The sequence below is a fragment of the Aspergillus tanneri genome (genome assembly GCF_003426965.1).
Source record: "Aspergillus tanneri strain NIH1004 chromosome Unknown AapTan_2_pilon_pilon_pilon, whole genome shotgun sequence".
Taxonomy (NCBI): Eukaryota; Fungi; Ascomycota; class Eurotiomycetes; order Eurotiales; family Aspergillaceae; genus Aspergillus; species Aspergillus tanneri.
In genome coordinates, this window is record NW_022984629.1 from 4,884,056 (window position 1) to 4,903,259 (window position 19,204).

General features: G+C 47.3%; 3 protein-coding genes across 3 annotated transcripts; 2 read left to right on the forward strand and 1 right to left on the reverse strand.

Moving 5' to 3' along the window:
* Positions 1 to 376: 376 nt before the first annotated feature.
* Positions 377 to 7,358, forward strand: ATNIH1004_001549 (Type I Polyketide synthases (Type I PKS); the record flags this gene model as incomplete). The annotated part of the gene is made up of 3 exons (XM_033566248.1): positions 377 to 1,006; positions 1,078 to 6,850; positions 6,907 to 7,358. 3 exons carry the CDS (start codon positions 377 to 379, stop codon positions 7,356 to 7,358), a joined length of 6,855 nt encoding a protein of 2,284 aa, XP_033432005.1.
* Positions 7,359 to 10,907: 3,549 nt separating this feature from the next.
* On the reverse strand, positions 10,908 to 11,855 carry ATNIH1004_001550 (NmrA-like family protein; the record flags this gene model as incomplete). Its single annotated transcript, XM_033566249.1, has 1 exon — positions 10,908 to 11,855. One exon carries the CDS (start codon positions 11,853 to 11,855, stop codon positions 10,908 to 10,910), a length of 948 nt encoding a protein of 315 aa, XP_033432006.1.
* Positions 11,856 to 13,049: 1,194 nt separating this feature from the next.
* ATNIH1004_001551 (uncharacterized protein) lies at positions 13,050 to 13,574 on the forward strand (the record flags this gene model as incomplete). Its single annotated transcript, XM_033566250.1, has 2 exons — positions 13,050 to 13,143; positions 13,207 to 13,574. The coding sequence occupies 2 exons, from the start codon at positions 13,050 to 13,052 to the stop codon at positions 13,572 to 13,574; spliced, it is 462 nt and encodes a 153-aa protein (XP_033432007.1).
* Between the last annotated feature and the right edge of the window lie 5,630 nt (positions 13,575 to 19,204).

Genomic DNA, 19,204 nt, shown 5'->3' on the forward strand with positions numbered 1-19,204 from the left:
CTACTCTGCTTTGTCCCAACAAGGCTAATTGGATGCTTCAATGGCCAAAGTCTCGGTATACTCTCCGGCACGTAATTCCTAACGGAGAATTCCAGTCTGAATTACGCCGAGCAGTCAGCGCCCTAGGACGTGGACTCGGCCATCGGTATTGAAATTACCTGCCATCGTGAAAAATACGCATGCAGAGAAGAAGCAGAAGAAGACACGCATTATGATCTCGACTGCGCGATCCTTTAAAAAGGCACAACGGAGACCTGTCGTGCACCGAGCCGTCTTGTCCCCCCGGCACCACCGTATTTATTATCTACAGGTTTGTGGCTCGTATTACATACCAACAAACGTCTATCGCTGTTCTGACGGGCACAGAATCATAGCCATGCCAATATCTGAGGAGCGGCCACTGCTCGTGGTTTGTGGTCCCCAGACTGGGCCACCAGACCAAACATACTTGTCCCGGTTACACTCGCATCTCACTCATGAGCCGGACCTTCGCGGGCTTAAACTAGCGGTGACAGAGCTTCCCATGATGTGGAAACTGCTCCTGAAGCATCAGCTGTCTCTGCATCAGGTACCAGGTGAACGACTCCTGACGAAGCTGGCCGAGTGGGCTACCACTTCGACTTCCGCAATAGAGGATGGGTGCACGTCGAACATGGTCCTGGCTGTATTAACTGTTATTTCGCACATCGTGGAGTATACAACCTATCTCAAGTACAATCTCGACGACGGGGGCGACGGGGACCCGTGTCTACAAAGCGTCCGTAACGGAGGCATTCAGGGACTATGCATTGGATTTCTTTCCGCCACCGCGTTGGCGTGCGCTCGGAGCACAGAGGAAGTTGTTGAATATGGTGTCGTCGCAATGCGTCTCGCTCTGTGTGTCGGAGCCTGGCTGGACCTCGACCAGGAGCTGTCCCAAGAGCAGGCGATCTGCGTGAGCGCTCGTTGGCCATCAAACGCGAGAGGAGAAGAAGTAGTGAAAAGCATACTTGAGCAGTACCCCCAGGTCAGCGTCCCTCTCCTCCCCGGACCCTAAAAGGCATCGACTCTTGTCTTATACTCATATTGAAAGGCCAGACGTATCTCTCCGTCCGACTGGAGAGCTGTAGTGCCACGATCACTACTACGAAATCCGCCGAGCCGGATTTGATCCGGGATTTGACGAACCAAACGGTCCTGGCGAGGCGCTTTGCCTTGCATGGCCGTTTCCACAGTCCCGCTAACCAGGCGATATTCCGAGAGCTGCAAGAGCTATGCGCACGCACGCCCATGCTGCGATTCCCCGAACACAGGCGACCTCTGGTGCCCCTAAGACGGAATGATTCAGGAGAGCTCGTCGGTAGTGATACACCACTTCATGAGCTGGCGCTGCGCTGTATCCTGGTGGAAACGGCTGAATGGCACGCAACATTGACCGCGTCAATATCTGCCGTGATGCAGCCAGGGCCAGATGCCCACGCGACGGGAGTCCTTCTCCTTGGTCAACCCGATTGCGTTCCTGGTTCGCTGCTGGCAAACTCTGGACTGCATCTTTTCCGTCCAGTGCCGAAGGAAGTGGCTTCTGACAGCAAAAGGGGGCGCACGTACCCGGAGCACTCAATCGCCGTCGTCGGAGCAGCCTGTAATTTTGCGGATGCAGGGAGTTTAGAGGAGTTCTGGGATGTCATCCGCGAAAAACGATCTACCTTTGGGGTACTGCCGGCCTGGCGATACGATGGTAGCAGCAGCAGCAACAGCAGCCACCCAGCAGGACACGCTGAAGCTAGGAACGCGCTCAAAGGGAGCTTTATCAACGCAGCCAACGCATTCGACCATACAGCCTTTCAAAAGTCGCCTCGGGAGGCACTTTACATGGATCCCCAGCACCGCCTCGCTTTGCAGCTAGCATATCATACCCTTGAGTCGGCCGGCTATTTCGCTCCGTCCTCGTCCGGCATAGGAACCGATGTGGGCTGTTATCTTGGCCTGTCGTCCTCCGACTACGAGGATAATGTTAATTCCCATGCCCCGACAGCCTTCTCGTTTGCCGGTACTTCACGGGCATTTGCGAGTGGACGCATTAGCCATTTCTTCGGCTGGAAAGGGCCATCGATTGTCATTGACACGGCTTGTTCGTCCTCTGCCGTCGCCATCCACACCGCATGCAAAGCAATCCAGTTGGGGGAGTGCACAGCAGCATTAGCAGGCGGGGTGAACTTGATCACCAGTCCCAATTCCCATCACAACCTCGGGGCAGCGACCTTTCTCAGTCCAACAGGCGCGTGTCGGCCATTTGGCAAGGATGCTGATGGCTACTGCAGAGGAGAAGGGGGAGGCTTTGTTCTGCTCAAAAAGCTCGCGTCTGCGATAGCAGATCAAGATCGCATCCTCGGGGTGTTGGTGGGCTCTGCAGTTAACCACAGCACAGGGACCACCACGATCACACTGCCATCGTCTGACTCACAGATCGATCTGTACCGCAACGTGATCCGTGCGGCTGGCATGCATCCAGACAACGTGTCGTACGTGGAGGCCCATGGCACAGGCACGCCGAAAGGTGACCCGGTCGAGAGCCGCAGTATTCGAGAAGCGTTTGGGGGCCGATCAAGTCAAATCCCCCTGCACATCGGCTCGGTGAAGGGAAATATAGGCCATACGGAGGGAGCATCGGGGGTGGCCAGTCTCATCAAAGTGCTGTTGATGCTACAACACCGGCAGATCCCGCCACAGGCTAATTTTGAGACGCTGAACCCAGATATTCCCTCCTTGAAGCAAGCGCACTTGGACATCCCCCGGGAAGCGAAAGTCTGGCAGGGATGCTTTCGAACAGCGCTTGTCAATAATTACGGTGCGGCGGGGACCAACGCAGCCTTGATGGTCTGCGAGCCACCTCCTCCTATACTCACCCACGCAAAGCCCACTAAGAAGGATAAATGGCTGAAGACGCTGGTCTCATATAGGTATCCGTTCCTCATCACCTCACACTCTTCCCGGAGCCTAGATGGGTATTGTCGGGCTGTGGATCGCTTCGTCGAAAACACCCAGGGTCACATTCCGGACGATGAGCTGCTTCCAAGTATCGCTTTCCACCTGAGCCAACGAGTCAACCCGAGGCTCTCATTCCGAAAGGTCTTCTCCGTAGCTTCGCTTGGGGAGTTGAAGGGTTTCCTTCGCAGCCAAGTTTACGAACCCGAGAACAAACTCAAGGTGTCTCGGCCAGTGGTGTTAGTTTTCTCGGGCCAATCTGGGAATACAGTTCGCTTCAGTGAGGACATATACCGGAGCTCCAGCCTTCTGCGACACCATCTCGATCTCTGCGATCGCATTGTTCAGTACATGGGCCTTCGCAGTTTGTTGCCGAGAGTGTTCACAGAGGAGCCTTTTGAGGACTTAGTAGATCTACACTGCGCTCTGTTTTCGTTGCAGTACACTTGTGCCGCCGCCTGGATAGATGCTGGGCTCGAGGTCAAGACTGTCATAGGTCATAGCTTCGGCCAATTGACTGCCCTCTGCGTTGCGGGCGTTCTTAGCGTGTCGGACACGTTGAAGCTCATCGCCGGCCGGGCTTCCCTGATACAAAATAACTGGGGACGTGAACATGGCACTATGCTCAGCGTCGATGCAGATATTGGAACCGTGCAAGCCCTGATGCAGTCCCTTCCTCCAGAGCTAAGGAAGAAGGTAGAAGTAGCTTGCTATAACACGAACTACAATCATGTTCTCAGTGGCGAAGAGGAGGCGATCAGCATGATAGAGGATCTTGTTCGCTCCAGTCGTTTCCAATCGCCCCGTCCGGTTTCGCACAAGCGGCTGACCGTCACTCATGGATTCCATTCGCAGTTGGTGGATTGCATCATGGAGGACTACCAGCAGATCCTCCAGGAGCTGACATTCCACGAGCCCATCATCCCAATCGAGACCTGCTCTCGAGAGAGCAGCTGGGGTCGAATTACGCCACACCTGGTCGCGCAACAGTCCCGAGACGCGGTCTACTTTGCCGATGCCATTGGGCGGATTGAGCAGCGACTGGGATCATGCACTTGGGTCGAAGCGGGTTCTGGCTCTACGGGCGTATCTATGGCTCGTCGTGCCCTGATGGATGGGCCAGCGAGCAATATCCATTCCTTTTATCCGATGAAACTCCACGGCCCGCATGCATTGGCCTCTCTCCGGGACACGACAATCGGCCTTTGGGGCGAGGGTATTCCGGTTCAGTTCTGGCTGTACCATCGCCGTCAAAGCTCTTATTTCAAACCGCTGGAATCGTTCCCTCAATACCACTTCGAACAGTTCCATCACTGGCTTCCCTATGCCAATTCGAGCAAGAGGGGCCAGTCGGAAAGTGACCGCCATTCATCGTCGAGCTCACCGACTGCAGCCCCCAAGCTTTTGTCTTTGGTCCAGGATCAAAGCAACGAAGGTGCGCAGGTTGTGGAGTTTGCCATTGACCAACGAAGTCAGGAGTACTCTGCGTACGTTAGTGGCAGGACGGTCCTCGGTCATATTTTATGTCCAGCATCGGTGTACTTCGAAATAGCCAGCCGTGCCTTAAATATCGTTTGCCCCGCGTCTGCACTCCCATCTCGTGCTCTTATTATGCTAGAGAATGTGAAGCTGCACGCCCCCTTTGGCCTCAACCTTGACCGGCACCTTCGTTTGCAACTACAACGCCAAACAATAGCAGCAGCAGCAGCAGCATCTAAGTGGGATTTTACTGTGACCAGTCACTCTAAAGATGGTAATCACCCCAACCACCGTTCCTTCGCCCAAGAACTGGCATCGGGAACCATCATGCGGCAGGAGCAAGGCAATTCTCTAGATCACCGGTCCCTGCTGCAGCGGTTAGTAAGCTACGGCTGCTGTCAAGCACTTCAAGATGACCCTGAAGTGTCCATATTGCAAGGAAGCTTTGTGGATAAGGCGTTGGCTGCAGTGGCGAATTACCGTAAGGCCTACAGTGGAATCCGGTCCATCCGGTGCAAAGGAAGTGAGATACTTGGCGATGTTGTTATGCCCACAATTAGCACTCCAAACTGCCCGGAGGCTGTCTTCAATCCACCTGTTCTAGATAATTTTATCCTGGTGGTTGAACTTCATATAAACAACAACATGCAGGAGCTTGCAGACAGTGATATGTTTCTCTGCAAAGGTTTCGACGCCGTTCTTCCATGTACTGGAGAAAGTGACCAAGGGCCCTGGAGGGTCTACGCGATGCTTAAACGGGAGAGAGAGAAGGAGATAATAAGCGATATCTTTGTGTTTCATGCCCAGCGCCGAGCGCTAGTGCTCGCCATTCTTGGAGCCCATTTCTCCAAAGTCCCTGTTCGCTCGTTCCAATGTGTACTTGACCGAGCAAACGGTAGCGCTCAGGCAGACATGACACCCGAAGAAGGCTTCCCAGTTAAGCTCACGGCTAGTGGTATTCAAGACAGGCCATTTAGCCCGACGGTGGACGACCCAGCCACCGCAGAGGAGAATGGGAGGCCCTTGGTCGTGGAGTCGCTTTTTAGGAACCTTGTCCATGAGGTCACTGGAACGCAGACAGAAGCAATCGTTGGCATGGCAAGTCTCAGACAACTTGGCATCGATTCGCTCAACTCGATCGAGCTGCAGACTGGGATCAAAAACCTCTTTTCATTGGATATACCCATCCAACACTACCGTGAGCAGGATACAACCTTTGCTGCTATATTGCAGGAAATTCACACTCAGATACGTTGTCGAACAGATAATCCCTGTTCATCGACCATACGTACACCAGAGTCACTGGATATTTCCTGTTCTTCCTCTTCCTCTTCCTCCACTTCTTCTTCCCCCTCATCCTCCTCTATCACTGTTACCACTGCAGAAAATAGCAAGCACTCACAGAAGCAGCTGCAGCAGAAGCTCATCCTCCAACTATCTGACCTCATTGCAGAGCACTTAAACTGCCCCAAAGGGCTCTCCCCCGACACCCCTCTGCGAGACATGGGAATGGACTCGTTAGTTGCCATCGACCTCTCATTAGCTATAGAGAAAATGGTTGGGAAAAGAATGGATCTCAAAATTAACGGCGACCTGTGTCTTTCTGATCTCCTGGACATGGCAGTCCTAGATGATGCTGCTGGCAACAAGAGATTGAATGGCGGCCCTGTCCTGCCAAATTCTGCTCCGGACATCGACGTGCAATGGCAGCCCTCCAGCTTCCCGACTCCGTTCCATCAGACTGCTCAGAAGGCGTTTTTCCATTTTCGCCAGACATACAGCCTATACGCCCAGGCCGCTGGGTTTGCGGGATTTTACTCCCAGGTGTACCCCAAGCAGTCTGCTCTGGTGTTGGCATATATCACAGAAGCATTTCTCGAATTAGGATGTGATTTGGGGCGACTCAATCCTGGCGAGCCATTACCAACAATCGTTTCCATTCCAAGACATCAAAAACTGACTGTCCAGTGCTGTCAGCTCTTGGAGGAAGCTGGATTGATCACGTCCACAGACAACGCTACGTTCATTCGGACAAGCAAGCCCCTCCAGCACATCAAACCGTCTGAGTCGATTCATCGGGAAATTCTTGCTGAGTTTCCTGATTACAAATCGGTCCATGAGCTTCTCCATCTGACGGCGTCTCGCCTCGCCGACTGTCTCTCGGGCAAAGCCGATGCGCTGCAGCTGCTCTTCCATGACCAAGCAGCGAGAGATTGCCTTGAGACCGTCTACCGGTCTAGTCCCATGTTTGCTACCGGAAACCGTATGCTAGGAGCCTTCCTGTCTCAGTTCTTTCTTCTCCCCATAGTTCCATCACTCGTGCAAGGCGAAGCACCAAATCCACCTCTTACCGAATCCTGGAAATCGGAGCTGGCACTGGTGCAACAACCGAATATGTCCTCGATCAGTTACTACAACACGCGCCGGACCTTGACTTTCATTATACCTTTACCGATATTTCAGTTTCCCTGGTCTCTAAGGCCGAGAAGAAATTCTCCGCCCGCTACGGCAACCGTATAGAATTTGCTGTCCTGGATATCGAGCAGCAGCAGCCATCACCACAGCGGATGATGGCGTCCTACGACCTCGTCATCTCATCCAACTGCATCCACGCCACCAAGAGCCTACCACGGTCCTGTTCGAATATAAACAAGCTGCTCCGGGACGATGGCATGCTCTGTCTTCTGGAGCTCACTCGACCGCAGGGCTGGCTTGATTGTGTTTTCGGGCTTTTAGAAGGCTGGTGGCGGTTTGAGGATGGTCGGACTCACGTCCTGTCCACTGAGGACGAGTGGAAGCAGGTTCTGATGGACTCGGGCTTTCAATATGTCGATTGGACCGATGACGGTTCGTGGGAATCGAGCCAGTTTCGCTTGTTCATGGCTTTGAAGCGTTTGAGCAGTGGAGCCATATAGATGTTCAAGGAGTGCCATTTGCCCAGTACACTTAACTAATATAAGGAGCGTGACAATGCCTACTTCTAGGTTCTATCCCCTTGGATCCATTGATTTCGTGCTCTTGGCATATTGGCTTCAGCCCTCAGGTCTGTAGCTCGTCAAGTTACATCATTCAAGTTAAAAAAAGTAAAAATCTAAATGTTGGGTGGTAGACGTTCCCAAGCCTAGGCAGTTTAAGAATCTCGGTAAGAGGATATAATCGCAAAATATCCAAGGTTCAAATCTGCCAAAACCAAGGAGAGAACTGTCCAGGAAGGCACGCAATGAATAATCCAGAACAGAACGGCACTAATTATCGGATTTATTTGTACCCACATAAGCTATTTTTTGTAGCCCTCATTACCATTCAAAAGTTCCCTGTTGTCAACTCAACAATCCTATGCAAGATTAACGTTTAATATCTGTTTATCAACACAGTTTACGAAGCGCTAATTGCCCAGGGGTGTCTCGCTAAACCATCCCAATAAAATAAACCTGCAAGGATTAACTAGTACATTTCAGTAGCTCCATCTATATATTGTAGATGCTGCATAGCTCACCACTGTGTATCTCACCGCTGTATAGCATAGATTATTGGTGCCCATCTGTTAGGAATATGGGACTCAAGGTATGTGGCCGTAGTCCGTATATGTACACGAAATCTCGCTTCCCTGCAGTAAAGAGATTTAACTGCACACAGCTGTATAAAAAGGATATATAGTAGATGACATGTCTATTTGTGTAACATCATCTCCTCTAATTTCTTTAGCTTACAAGCGATTAATCTATCACTTGTTCATGTAGAAAAACAGACATTTGGACTACAGACACAGGTATCAATTATTGTGCGTAAGTATACAGGCAACCTTACTTCTCTATTATAAAGAGATTGGACTCTTAATGTAAAGGGCTAGAGCCCGTTTGACCTCTCGGGCCAATGTCCCTATTATCCCTGTTGTCCCTACCGTTGTCCCTACTGTCCCTATTGTCCCTATTGTCCCCGTTGTCCCTATTGTCCCTACTGTCCCTACTTGGCCCTGTTGGGCCCTTTGGCCCATTGGCCCTCGATCCATGTCACGTGACTCCCCACCTTGTTTGTTTACCGCTCATTTTCCTTTTCCTTTCTTTCCTTCTTCAACGATTCCTTCTTGTACATAACCTATCTTGTAGGTTCTATTGGTTCAGCCCTTGACACTTAATTGCTGTACGACGAGGATAAGGTCGTATATAGGTGACGTGTTTATTAATGTAATTGATGTCTTCTCTAGGATAGTGATATTCGACTCCAAATGGTTAGATAAAGCAATTTCCTAATGTAGTAATTTAAAAGTATGTATTTAATATTATTCTGATTATTATGGTTCTATTTAATAGCCAATTAGATCACAGAAACAGGCCTTTAAAAGAGGCACGGTAAAAGCATCTGTAATTAGACCACGGCACGGCCCTTGATCCTGCAGGTGACCTCCCTGAGCCTCACTCACTCAAAATTTACATAAATATTAGATAAAATACATAAAAAGACGTAAAATTACAAGCTGTCAACCATAAAATTACACGTATTCGCAAGTATCGATCCTTCATTGAATTAGGTCTCTGATTCAACTAAACTACCAAAACATCTCGCGTTTATAAAGGCGAGGTAAACAAATGAAGAATGCAAACTAACTAATATAGGAAATATACGCGATCCGATGATGTTGGATCATCAACAACATTGACCCAGAAAGGTGCTGAATAATCAATATTACCATAATTGTCGACACAAGCTATTCCTATTTACTATTTTATTATTCCTATTTAAGGCATGCTTGCAGTTTTTGTGCACCCGCGGGTTACAACGTGTCAAATAATATGGCCGTTGGTGGACCAGAATCATGTGACTAGATCGGGGTAAAACCCCCGCGGAGCACATCAAAATAATAATCAAGAAGAGCCCAACCAGCTCAATTCATTCAAATAAGACCTTCTTACCAATCGTACTCTATTTCCTCTTCGGGACTAGCCGTGTATCTGACACAGCGCTACGGGTAAGGCACAGAGAAGGCCCGACTAGCGCGGGTCGTGCTGGGCATCGTAGATTGGACTTGGGACTAAAATGGCCGTGGGACCCCTGTACACAATATTCAAAGGGGTGAATATTAACCCAGCGATAAGATGAATGCGGCAGAATATCATAGGGACGACGTACACCGTCCTTCGGGGTTGTACGTAGTTGTTAGGAGTTTAGCCAGATCCTTAGCTAAGATGCTTAGTCAAGTGCGAACATTTAGTTATTCGCATCTTCTGACTGTCTTCTGACCTGAACTCTCGGTCAGCGATTAGCTCTGCAATATACGTGGTCCTATCTTCCTCCCATATAGATATATACTCCCGTTCATACCATAGCGCACCATTCAGTTCGTTACCGACCCCACGCATAACAGGAGTCCCCACACCAACATGACTTTGACACCAACATGATATTTTAACTATTTACACTCGTATCCCCACGCGAATCAAAATAAAAAAGAGCATTATTGCCCTCTCCAGCTGCTGAATTTGAAGTTTCTGGTGTTAAATTATCATTTTCCTTCTGTTGTTGCCATTTTCCAGAATCTTCACGCCCTGCCCTAGCCACGCACTTCCTATTCTCATCCATAGATCGCTGATAAATCTTTCGATTCGTGTCCTTAATTGTAGAGTATTCCATGTAAAGAGGCCTGGTGCTTTGGTTTGGTAGTAGGTTTTTTGTCCGAACTGTTCGAAATGAGTCGATTGTGGTGTTAAGTGCGGAGTCTTCATACTCAGTTACTGTATAGCATGTTAGTCTTTCAAATCGCCGTTCGTAATTTACATAGTCCCTAGACAGCTGGGTAGGCATAGGAAGATAGTATTTAGCCTTTGCAAAGCTTCGGCGTATACTCCGGGGCGTGGTTCGTGCGTGAATTAAGCTTGAAGATAGTATACACGGAGAGGGCTTTCGAAGCTCTCCACACGCTTCCGTGCCCATAGGATCAAAGCCAGTAATATTAGGGCATTAGGGGTTTAGCATCAAGAATGGGTTGAACAACAAATATAAGGTTAAACAGCCAAATTCCACTCTCCGCGAAGCTTTTACACACAATCCGGCGCGAATAGCCTTAATTTCTCCCTCGAGAAACTCGCCCTTATCTATCCCTGAACCACCCAATGTGTTATTTGACGGTTCGATTGTCGAAAATGTTGTTTATAGGTGGGAAAAGGATTGCCATCGAGAGGTGAGCGACATGGGTAGTATGCGGAACACAAGCAAAGGGAATAATAATCCGAATAACAATAGTCAGGCAACATAGCATTCCCAGGGTAAAGTGTTATGTGAACCACAATATTAAAGGGGTACAATGTTACCATAGGTATATATTATTGGGGTGATATTATTAACAAACCGAGCGCCTATCGGTGACTACGAACAGACTAAGTGGAATAGCGGCATCTTAAGGTTGACATTATCTAACTAATCAATGGATTCAAATACAGTAGGTATCACCACTATCGCGTGCAATATCATCAAGCACCGAAGTCCCGCCGGTTTTCCTCCACCCACTGGTAAAACATTGTCGGTTGCCCATTTGTGTACTTCTCAATATTTCCCACAGCTTGCTCATATACTGGAGTATTAAAGAGGCCCCCATTCTTGTCATATTCGCGAAACCCCTTGATCAGGTATTCAGCGACAGGTTCTGGTATTCCATGCTGTGTTACCATGACATGCAAACCTTCTTGCTCATCAACCTGTGTGACCTGGATATTTTTGCCTGTCGCTCTGGCAATAATGGCAATAGCATCCTTCATTGAGAGCTTCTCAGGCCCAAAAAGATAGACAAAGTTTGGTATTTTGACGCCCTTAATACCCTGCGATCCGTTTGCAAGGAGCATGCCGCACACTCTCCCAATGTCTTGAGGTGAAATCCAGTCGAATTTCAATTCCGGGTAGGGAAGTTTCACCTCACCATGATCGATGGAGCTCTTCCACCAAAGTGAATTACTTGCAAAAAACCCTGGCCTAACGGCTATAAAACGATCTGTTCCAAATATCTCCTCCAGAGCAATCTCAACTTCTGCATGCGCAAAAGCTATAAAATCACTGGGTGATATATCCCTTGGGTTGCCTTCGACACTGGAACTGCTCAAAAGGACCACAAATTCGATCCCGGCCGATTTCAACGCGGCAATACTAGGCCTCATCTTGTCGGACGAACCCATGACTGCATAAATGAAAGCGAGTTTGGCTCCAGTCTTAACCACCGCTTCGCGGACTGTGTCGGGATCCGTCAGGTCGGCTCGGACCCTTTCGAAACCACCCGCCTGTTCTTGCTCTAGACTGAGATCCGGAATTGGTTTTCCAAGATTTCGCATTGCGAGGAACACTTTCGCGCCGTGTTCCTGAGCACTGCGAGCGGTAGCCGAGCCGACCCCCCCAGTGGCGCCGAAGATTATGACCTTGGAAGTAGACATTGTGATATGCTTTGAAACTGTGGCTTTCTGAAAGAAACAGAGGAATAGGGTGTTTGTGAGTGCGTTACTAGCTTTTGTTGAAGATTCTAGGATTCTTATAGACCTGTATCCCATATTCTTTGCTCTTGAAGCATAACACGCTCGAGCTTCTTGCCTCCCGATGCTGACAAATTGCTCGCTTTTGCGATTGTCCGATCGCCGACCGGGTCCAAGACACTATATATCCACCTGGAAACTCTGGCATGATTATCAATGGTGCAAGATAAAGTTCCCATAAAAACACTGGAATGACTAACAGGTAATTTACTGTTTTCTTCAATGACGGCTATCTCAGCACGCTCAGACCCTCTGACGAGAGCTCTAACATAGCGCTGCGCACTGCATACACCAGGCCATTTTTGTATTAGTTTGAACTCCTGCGAACACCGGGGCCAATCAGAGGCTGCACTGGCGATTTCTTGCAGAGAATTTGTGTGGTACTGTTTTTGGTCTAGTGCTGTCTTCTAATTTGTCAGCGGCGACTGAGCTTACTGAGATGACGGGGCGTCGGCATTACTGTCAGGCCGTACTTAATAAGCCAGCATCATATTGACAGTCTTGGCATTGTCATGCGTGATGAGCTTACAGCTCGGCAAGGTTCGAAGTTAGCTTGGTGTGGTTCTAAAAATACGCGAAAATTCTGCCACCGCCTCTGAACCAAGATGAAGTTTTTCCGTCGAAATGTTTTCAACATTTAGTAATACAGCACTAGTTATAAACCAATGCCAAGTATACTATATAGATTATCTTGCCCATCGCTCTAGGGGGTACCTCGCTCGTTTCCACTCGCTTCTCAATCCCCTTCGAGGCATCGAGGGGACCCATCCCCCTGCGCTCGAGGGCGCTTGAATACATAAACACTAGGGCTGGTATGGCCACTACTTGTAGACGAGACAGCTGGGTGGAGTTGGACCATGATGACTATTTTCCGGTTCCGATGTCGAACGGCGCGGACTAACTTCGAACCATGGTCAGCTGGAACCCGCTTATGAATCCAACCGTAGTTTGAGATTTATTTCTCGTAATATTTCTCGCGGATCATCTCATACAGAACACCAGGAGGGTACCGAATCCTTCTCCACCGTAAAGTATAAATAGAACCTCGTAAGCGCGTGCTGTAGTAAGGTCCCGTGGATTAACAAAGTCTCTATGGAAATGGCAGGATATCGGACACTCCCAGTGCTTCTCTGCGGTCGGCTCGAGAGAGTTGGTTCGCTCGTCATAGAGGAACTGAAACCTGAATACGAAGGTATGTCAAGAAGCCACAGTGGCTCCGGCTGTATTCACTCTTTTAAACTTACGGATTATGCAGTTATTCATTTTATAACAAGTGTCGAAGACGGCACAATCAACCTTCCTCTTATCCTATCTGGAAATTTGCCAAAATGGGAAGGAAGTGGCTTAGGCTCCAAGATCTATTCTCGGGCACCTAAGGCGGTCATTCTAGGTGGTGGATATGATGACGAAGCCATCGAGAAACTTCGTCAGGCGGTTGCCATTTCCCAAGGGACAATACAAGTGCCTTGGTTAAAGGCAGATCCGAAGAAGACCGAAGCAGGCCCTACACCAGGTACGGAGGCGTACTGCCGATCCGCGGCGGCACGTATAAAAGAGACACTTGAAATCTTGGAGAAGACAGGGAGACTGGATGGGACTGAGGATGGAATTTTCTTTTGGTGAATGAGGAATAAACACCTGTCGCACCGCCCTGCCCCTCACTTTGCAGTAGGGGGTCGGCTACAGCTCAACGCAAAACACATATCAACGGCAAAACTCATTTTGTATGGGATTCCCATGCAAATCGCAAATTGCATAACATTACCATATCTTTACAACAAGACAAGTTCTATGTCTATAATTTAAATATCTAATACAAATCCTTTAGCTGCATTTAAATCCAAAAAATGAAGAAATTTATTTACAACATTTAAAGCAAAAAAGAAAATAACTATACCTTTAATCTCAGGCATCAAAATTACGAAATCAAGGAAGCTCTAGAAAACAATAATATTAAAGTTTGTTATATAGTATATAACTAAATAAATAGCCTACATTCTAAGTTATAAAGATCTATCTTTTCTTGGGGTGGAGCTATTCTAATTTTATACAATTTACGATTTGTTGCAATTTGTATGGGAATCCCATACAAAATCAGTTTTGCCGTTGATATGTGTTTTGCGTTGAGCTGTAGCCGACCCCCTACTGCAAAGTGAGGGGCAGGGCGCGAAGGGTAGGCCCTATCTGATTATTTGGTGTTTTTACTGTGATACTGTCATTCTCATGGATAATAAAACAGGGGCCCCAAATTTATCAACCTGCATGGAGCAGGCTACGCTGAAATCTGTACGTTTATGGAAAAAGAGTGGCAGACTTGGCTGCTAGCCTTGACACGCTGTATCATTTCAAACCATATCGCAAACCGCTACTCAGCCGTGCATATCGCGACATGCGGGCCTCTTCATGGCATTTGATCATCCTTCCCAATCGCGCAAGGTCCTGGGAAAGGTCGACCTTGAGCTCAATATGCCTGGTGACGGGGTATCTCTTATTCGAATTTCCCTGGCAGAAAAGAATGCGAAAACATGTTGGGCGAGGCCGGTTATGACAGCAATATTATTGCTATGCGAGTTGTCGCGGAGCATGTGTTCGACGGTATCGCAAGTTATATATAGAGTAAGGATAGAGAGCTTAGGAGACATGGTACGCATGTGGGGAAATTCAGAGGACCAGACAAGGTTTTCGACTGGTGGGCTAATAGCGGATCGGTAAGAGGGAGTGTGATAATGACGCGCTGGTCTGAGACGCTGAAAACGGATTGAAGGACATACCTCTGAAAAATATTTGGCCCAAAGACGGCGTTGACGGGAAAAGTGCAACAGGAACTACTTGATTTCCTGCAATGGAGCAAATATACAAAAGTTATGACTTGCTAACGCCCGCTGACTTTCTATATGACACAAAAACAAGGTTCTCTGGTAGACTGCTTGTTTTAACATATATCACTCCTCTGACTTCCACGGCACTTCAAAGCCAAGTCTTGCTACGCGACTCTCATGGAGGAAACGACGCAGCCCTCGAGCAGTACCATTCCATCCCAGCACCAAACCGCAGCAAGTCAGAAGTTTCCATCCCGATTGCGCCAGAGACGCTCCTTTTCCTGCTCAAAATTCTCAGTGTCGCTTAGATTAAATATTTGGCGGACAATCTTCCTACTCCTTGTTCGCAAAACCCCGGCTAACTGGGTGCGACGAGTAACTTTGATAAGATTTATAGGGGCAACCAAAAAATTTGTCACTAAAACATGGGAAGGATCCTCGTGTATTAATTCCATAGATAACGAATTGGAGAGGATATATATTATCTGGCGTTGCCCGGGAGGCTCATGAGCTGCTCTTCTTGACGCCAGTATGAGAGATTGGCGGCAATACAGGAGAGTCGATAACTCGCGATGAATGACTGACTCCCCAGAAGAGACGGGCATGGAGCCCATGATCTGTCGCAGCGGTTCATATATAGTACCGACAACATTAGGGGCAACCACCATGATGATGTGACCGAAATGTTCAGTCTGGACCTCCTTGTTTATGGAATCAGTCCAAGTAAGTCGAACTTCGTACCGACATTCTCGACCGCGGTTGCGCCGAAGCTTACGTCCTGCCCTTGGGAAATTTTCGCTTGAACATTTTGAATCTCACCAACAACAGTGCCTATAGTGCGGTCGTCGATAAGTTTTGTTTGTGTAGTCAATCGCATCCATGGCAGGAAAGTTGAGTAGCGCATCATACGAACAGATGGTAACACTTGACATAAGTGGTAATAAATAGTTCTTACTGAAACACCACAGCAACCTGATTCCCTCGAAATACTGCCCTAGCGTCTCATCCTCGCTGGATAAGGTGGCTGATTTAGGTCTAACCCAGAAACAGCAAGCAGTGAACTAGAAATAGCACCCAGCAAGGTATATAATTTGTAAATCTCCTTCATGTAATGATGCGTTTCCGGGAGTATAGGCGGTATTTAGTGATTACTGGACGGTCGTACATTCGCTTGATATAAGCTCAAGCACGGGCTATGTGGCCCCTTAAGTACATTCCGATAGGGGACTATGGGTAAGTGCTCATACATATGCCAATACTCGAAGAGCGACCAACCAGAACTAGCCCAACCGGCTCTATTAGTGGATGTGCTTTTATTTCATTGTCTCGCAGGTTGTATGCGGCAAGCAAATAATAGATCTAGAAAGACAGTCTTGCCTTCCATACTACACAGCAGACTAGGTAGCTATGCATCTCTGCAGTATAATCGACGATGAATCTAAACTACATAAGGCTGAATACTACTCAGCTTGACACGTAATAACATTTTACTTTCCTTTGTCTCTCTGTGGCTTTTGGATTTGTTATTCCTTTTGACTGCATCCCTATTAATTCCATGAATATCATATACAATATACTTCTCTTTAAGGATGTATCTGCATATATAGTCTATACCATCTTGCACGTTGAGAGAAAAAGAAAGCAAGTTGACCAAGTTAACTGTGCGTGGAAAGAGCCGTGCTCGTAAATCTAGAAGAGAAATGAGTAATGTTATAGTAGGCAAACAAATGAAATCATAATGAGTCCTGTCAACCATAAAAATACGCGTATCCGCAAGTATCGATCCTCAATAGAATTATGTCTCTAATTCAACTAACTACCAAAACATCTCACTTATAAAGGCGAGGTAAACAGACAAAGGATATAAACTAATATAGTGTCACGGGCTACGCCTGTATGTTGCTCGGCTTCACCTTCGCTGCAATCGACACATACGATTGGTCCGCTTATCGCAGTCACATGACCCCTTGTAGTATGAGAACGCACACTTCTTTCCCTTTACTTTCTTCCTTTCAGCGATTCCTCTTTGTGTATATCTAGTTGTTAGATAGCAAGGCATTTCGCCCCTTTACATATAGGAAATGTAAGCGATCCGATGATGTTGTATCATCCACAACATTTGACCGAGAATGGTACTGAATAATCAATATTACTATAATTGTCGGCAAGTCCTATATTAAGAGCACTAAAGTTAAGGAGGAAAGGAAGAAGGTAGAAGGGGAGTTGTCATGTTGAGCAAAAATGTGGTGGAGAGCTTCTCAGCCCTAACCTTGTGCCCTCTGCCCTTACACATCCCAATACGTTATAGCTGCAGATCACATAAACATCACGTCACTACATTAAGCTGAACGCGGTGTCGAAGGTAAGGTGATGATCGCATCTAACACACTGACCAACGGTATTTAATGAGAAAATGTCTGAACATATTTCTACGGGATATGAGGGCCTTTCTTTACCACTGATATATGTAGAATGTAGACATAAAAGTAGAACTAAAATAAATGATTGTATATAATACTAATTAGTTATACTATTAATACCTATGTCAGCTACCTGATATCGCATCGCATGTAATGCATAAAGTTCTTTGGCAGGCGTGATATGATCTGTTACAGCACTTCATCATGCTATAAGAAAACTGTATTGGACATCAGTGATTGACTTGCAAATATCTATTTCCCAGGGCTGTGTTGCATGGGCAGTAGATCTGCCACAACAATGATAGTGTAGATTATAGCTGGCGAAGCACCACTAGTCGCTGGCGTGCCTGACACTGTTGTTGCTTTTTTGAACGAAGAAAGAAGGTAGCTACCATCGGATACCACTGTGTATCCCATCGCGTTTTTGACGGACCGCATTTTCCGAATATCGCTATGTTTCGACATATCAAGGATTGGTTGTTGGGAGGTGAATGACGCAGGTCAGATGACGAGGTTGTATATAAACGTAACATAGCTCCAGTACGTACTTGCTAAGGGACAGCATGCGGCCTTCGGCCGCGAAAAGTCTGAGGAATAAATCAAATCAAATCAAATCAAATCAAGGGGCACCCCCCCGCAAGGTACCTCTTTCGAGGGTCCAGAGTCGGGTCGAGGTCTACAAAGGCTTTGATTCTGGCTTGTCTTCGAAATGTGCCAAGACATGCTCCAAAGTCAGATACACATTGGCATCCATCTATCTACCTTAGACACACTATCTAAAGCAAATTCTGGGCCCTCGGTTTTTATCGGACCATTTGGTGCGGTTGTTTTGGCGGTCTTGGCGGGCTCGTTTTATAATGTTTGTTGAAAACTTGGCGCAGGCAAGCTTCGACTTCCATAACTGACTAGTTTTTGGACCTGGCTTTAGTAAAATTGCTAGGATACCCCTAAGCTGGTGCGTATTCTGGAACCAGCGATGTAGAATGTGGTGCAGCAATAGTGCCTTTCTTACCCACTGCATCTGCCAGAGCCGGGGAAGAATTTGCTTCTACGGAAGCTAGCCAACCTAATTTTCGATCTTATCTAAGGAGGGAGGAATACTATTTGGCATTAATAGTGTATCGTTAGGAATACTGAATCTGGACGGGGTTAAGTGCTAAGGATACTAAACAAGCTGAGGCTAATATTCTCTCTTTCTATCCACACAAGGAGCGCTGTCTATTTCTCCCAAAAAAAAAAAAAAAAAAAAGGAATGTGGATCTTAGATTCAGACCTCCAAGGTATTTTAATCCAAGAGAAAACAAACTGTACTAAACCCAAACCTGAAACAAAAACCAGGACTTACCTCGAAGTATAAGGTTGTTAATCAGAAAGCTAGTAACTAAATTATCAAATTGAATCTTAGAGTCCTGTATTCCAGAAGCGTTGAGAGTGTTCTAGATTTTTTTTGCTGATGTTTTGAATCATATCACTTACATAATGGGCCCAATGTGTTTTGCCTTTCCGAGCAAGGGTGCATCTGAATCCTTCGGAATGAGCATTTTCAACAATGAGCCTGACGTAAACCCGGTATCGAAATTGGCTGAATGTACAGAAGGTGGATCGTTTATGCTACATCCATATCAACCACAGACATTCTGGACCGAAAAGCAGGTCAAAAGTTGACGGCCAAAAAGCGGCTTGATGAGTTAAATGATGAAAGGCTCTCGAACTAGAAGTATCACTACCTGATATGACAGGACAAGATGGGCACAGTAATACGGCTGGGGATAATAGGTGTTGAAGGAAGAAGCTAGATTTTTCTTATATTTTCAATTGGGTTGACTGATGTGGCAATAAAATGTATATATTGAACTCTTATAAATTATGCGGTAAATCATTAAAATTTGGAACGATATATTTAGCCGGAACACGATATTTGGCCATTCTCTAATATCAAAACCAGTGCAGCTGAGTATGGTATCCACATTGGCGTGCATCTTTTGAGACCTACTTCGAACACCATCTAGACTTT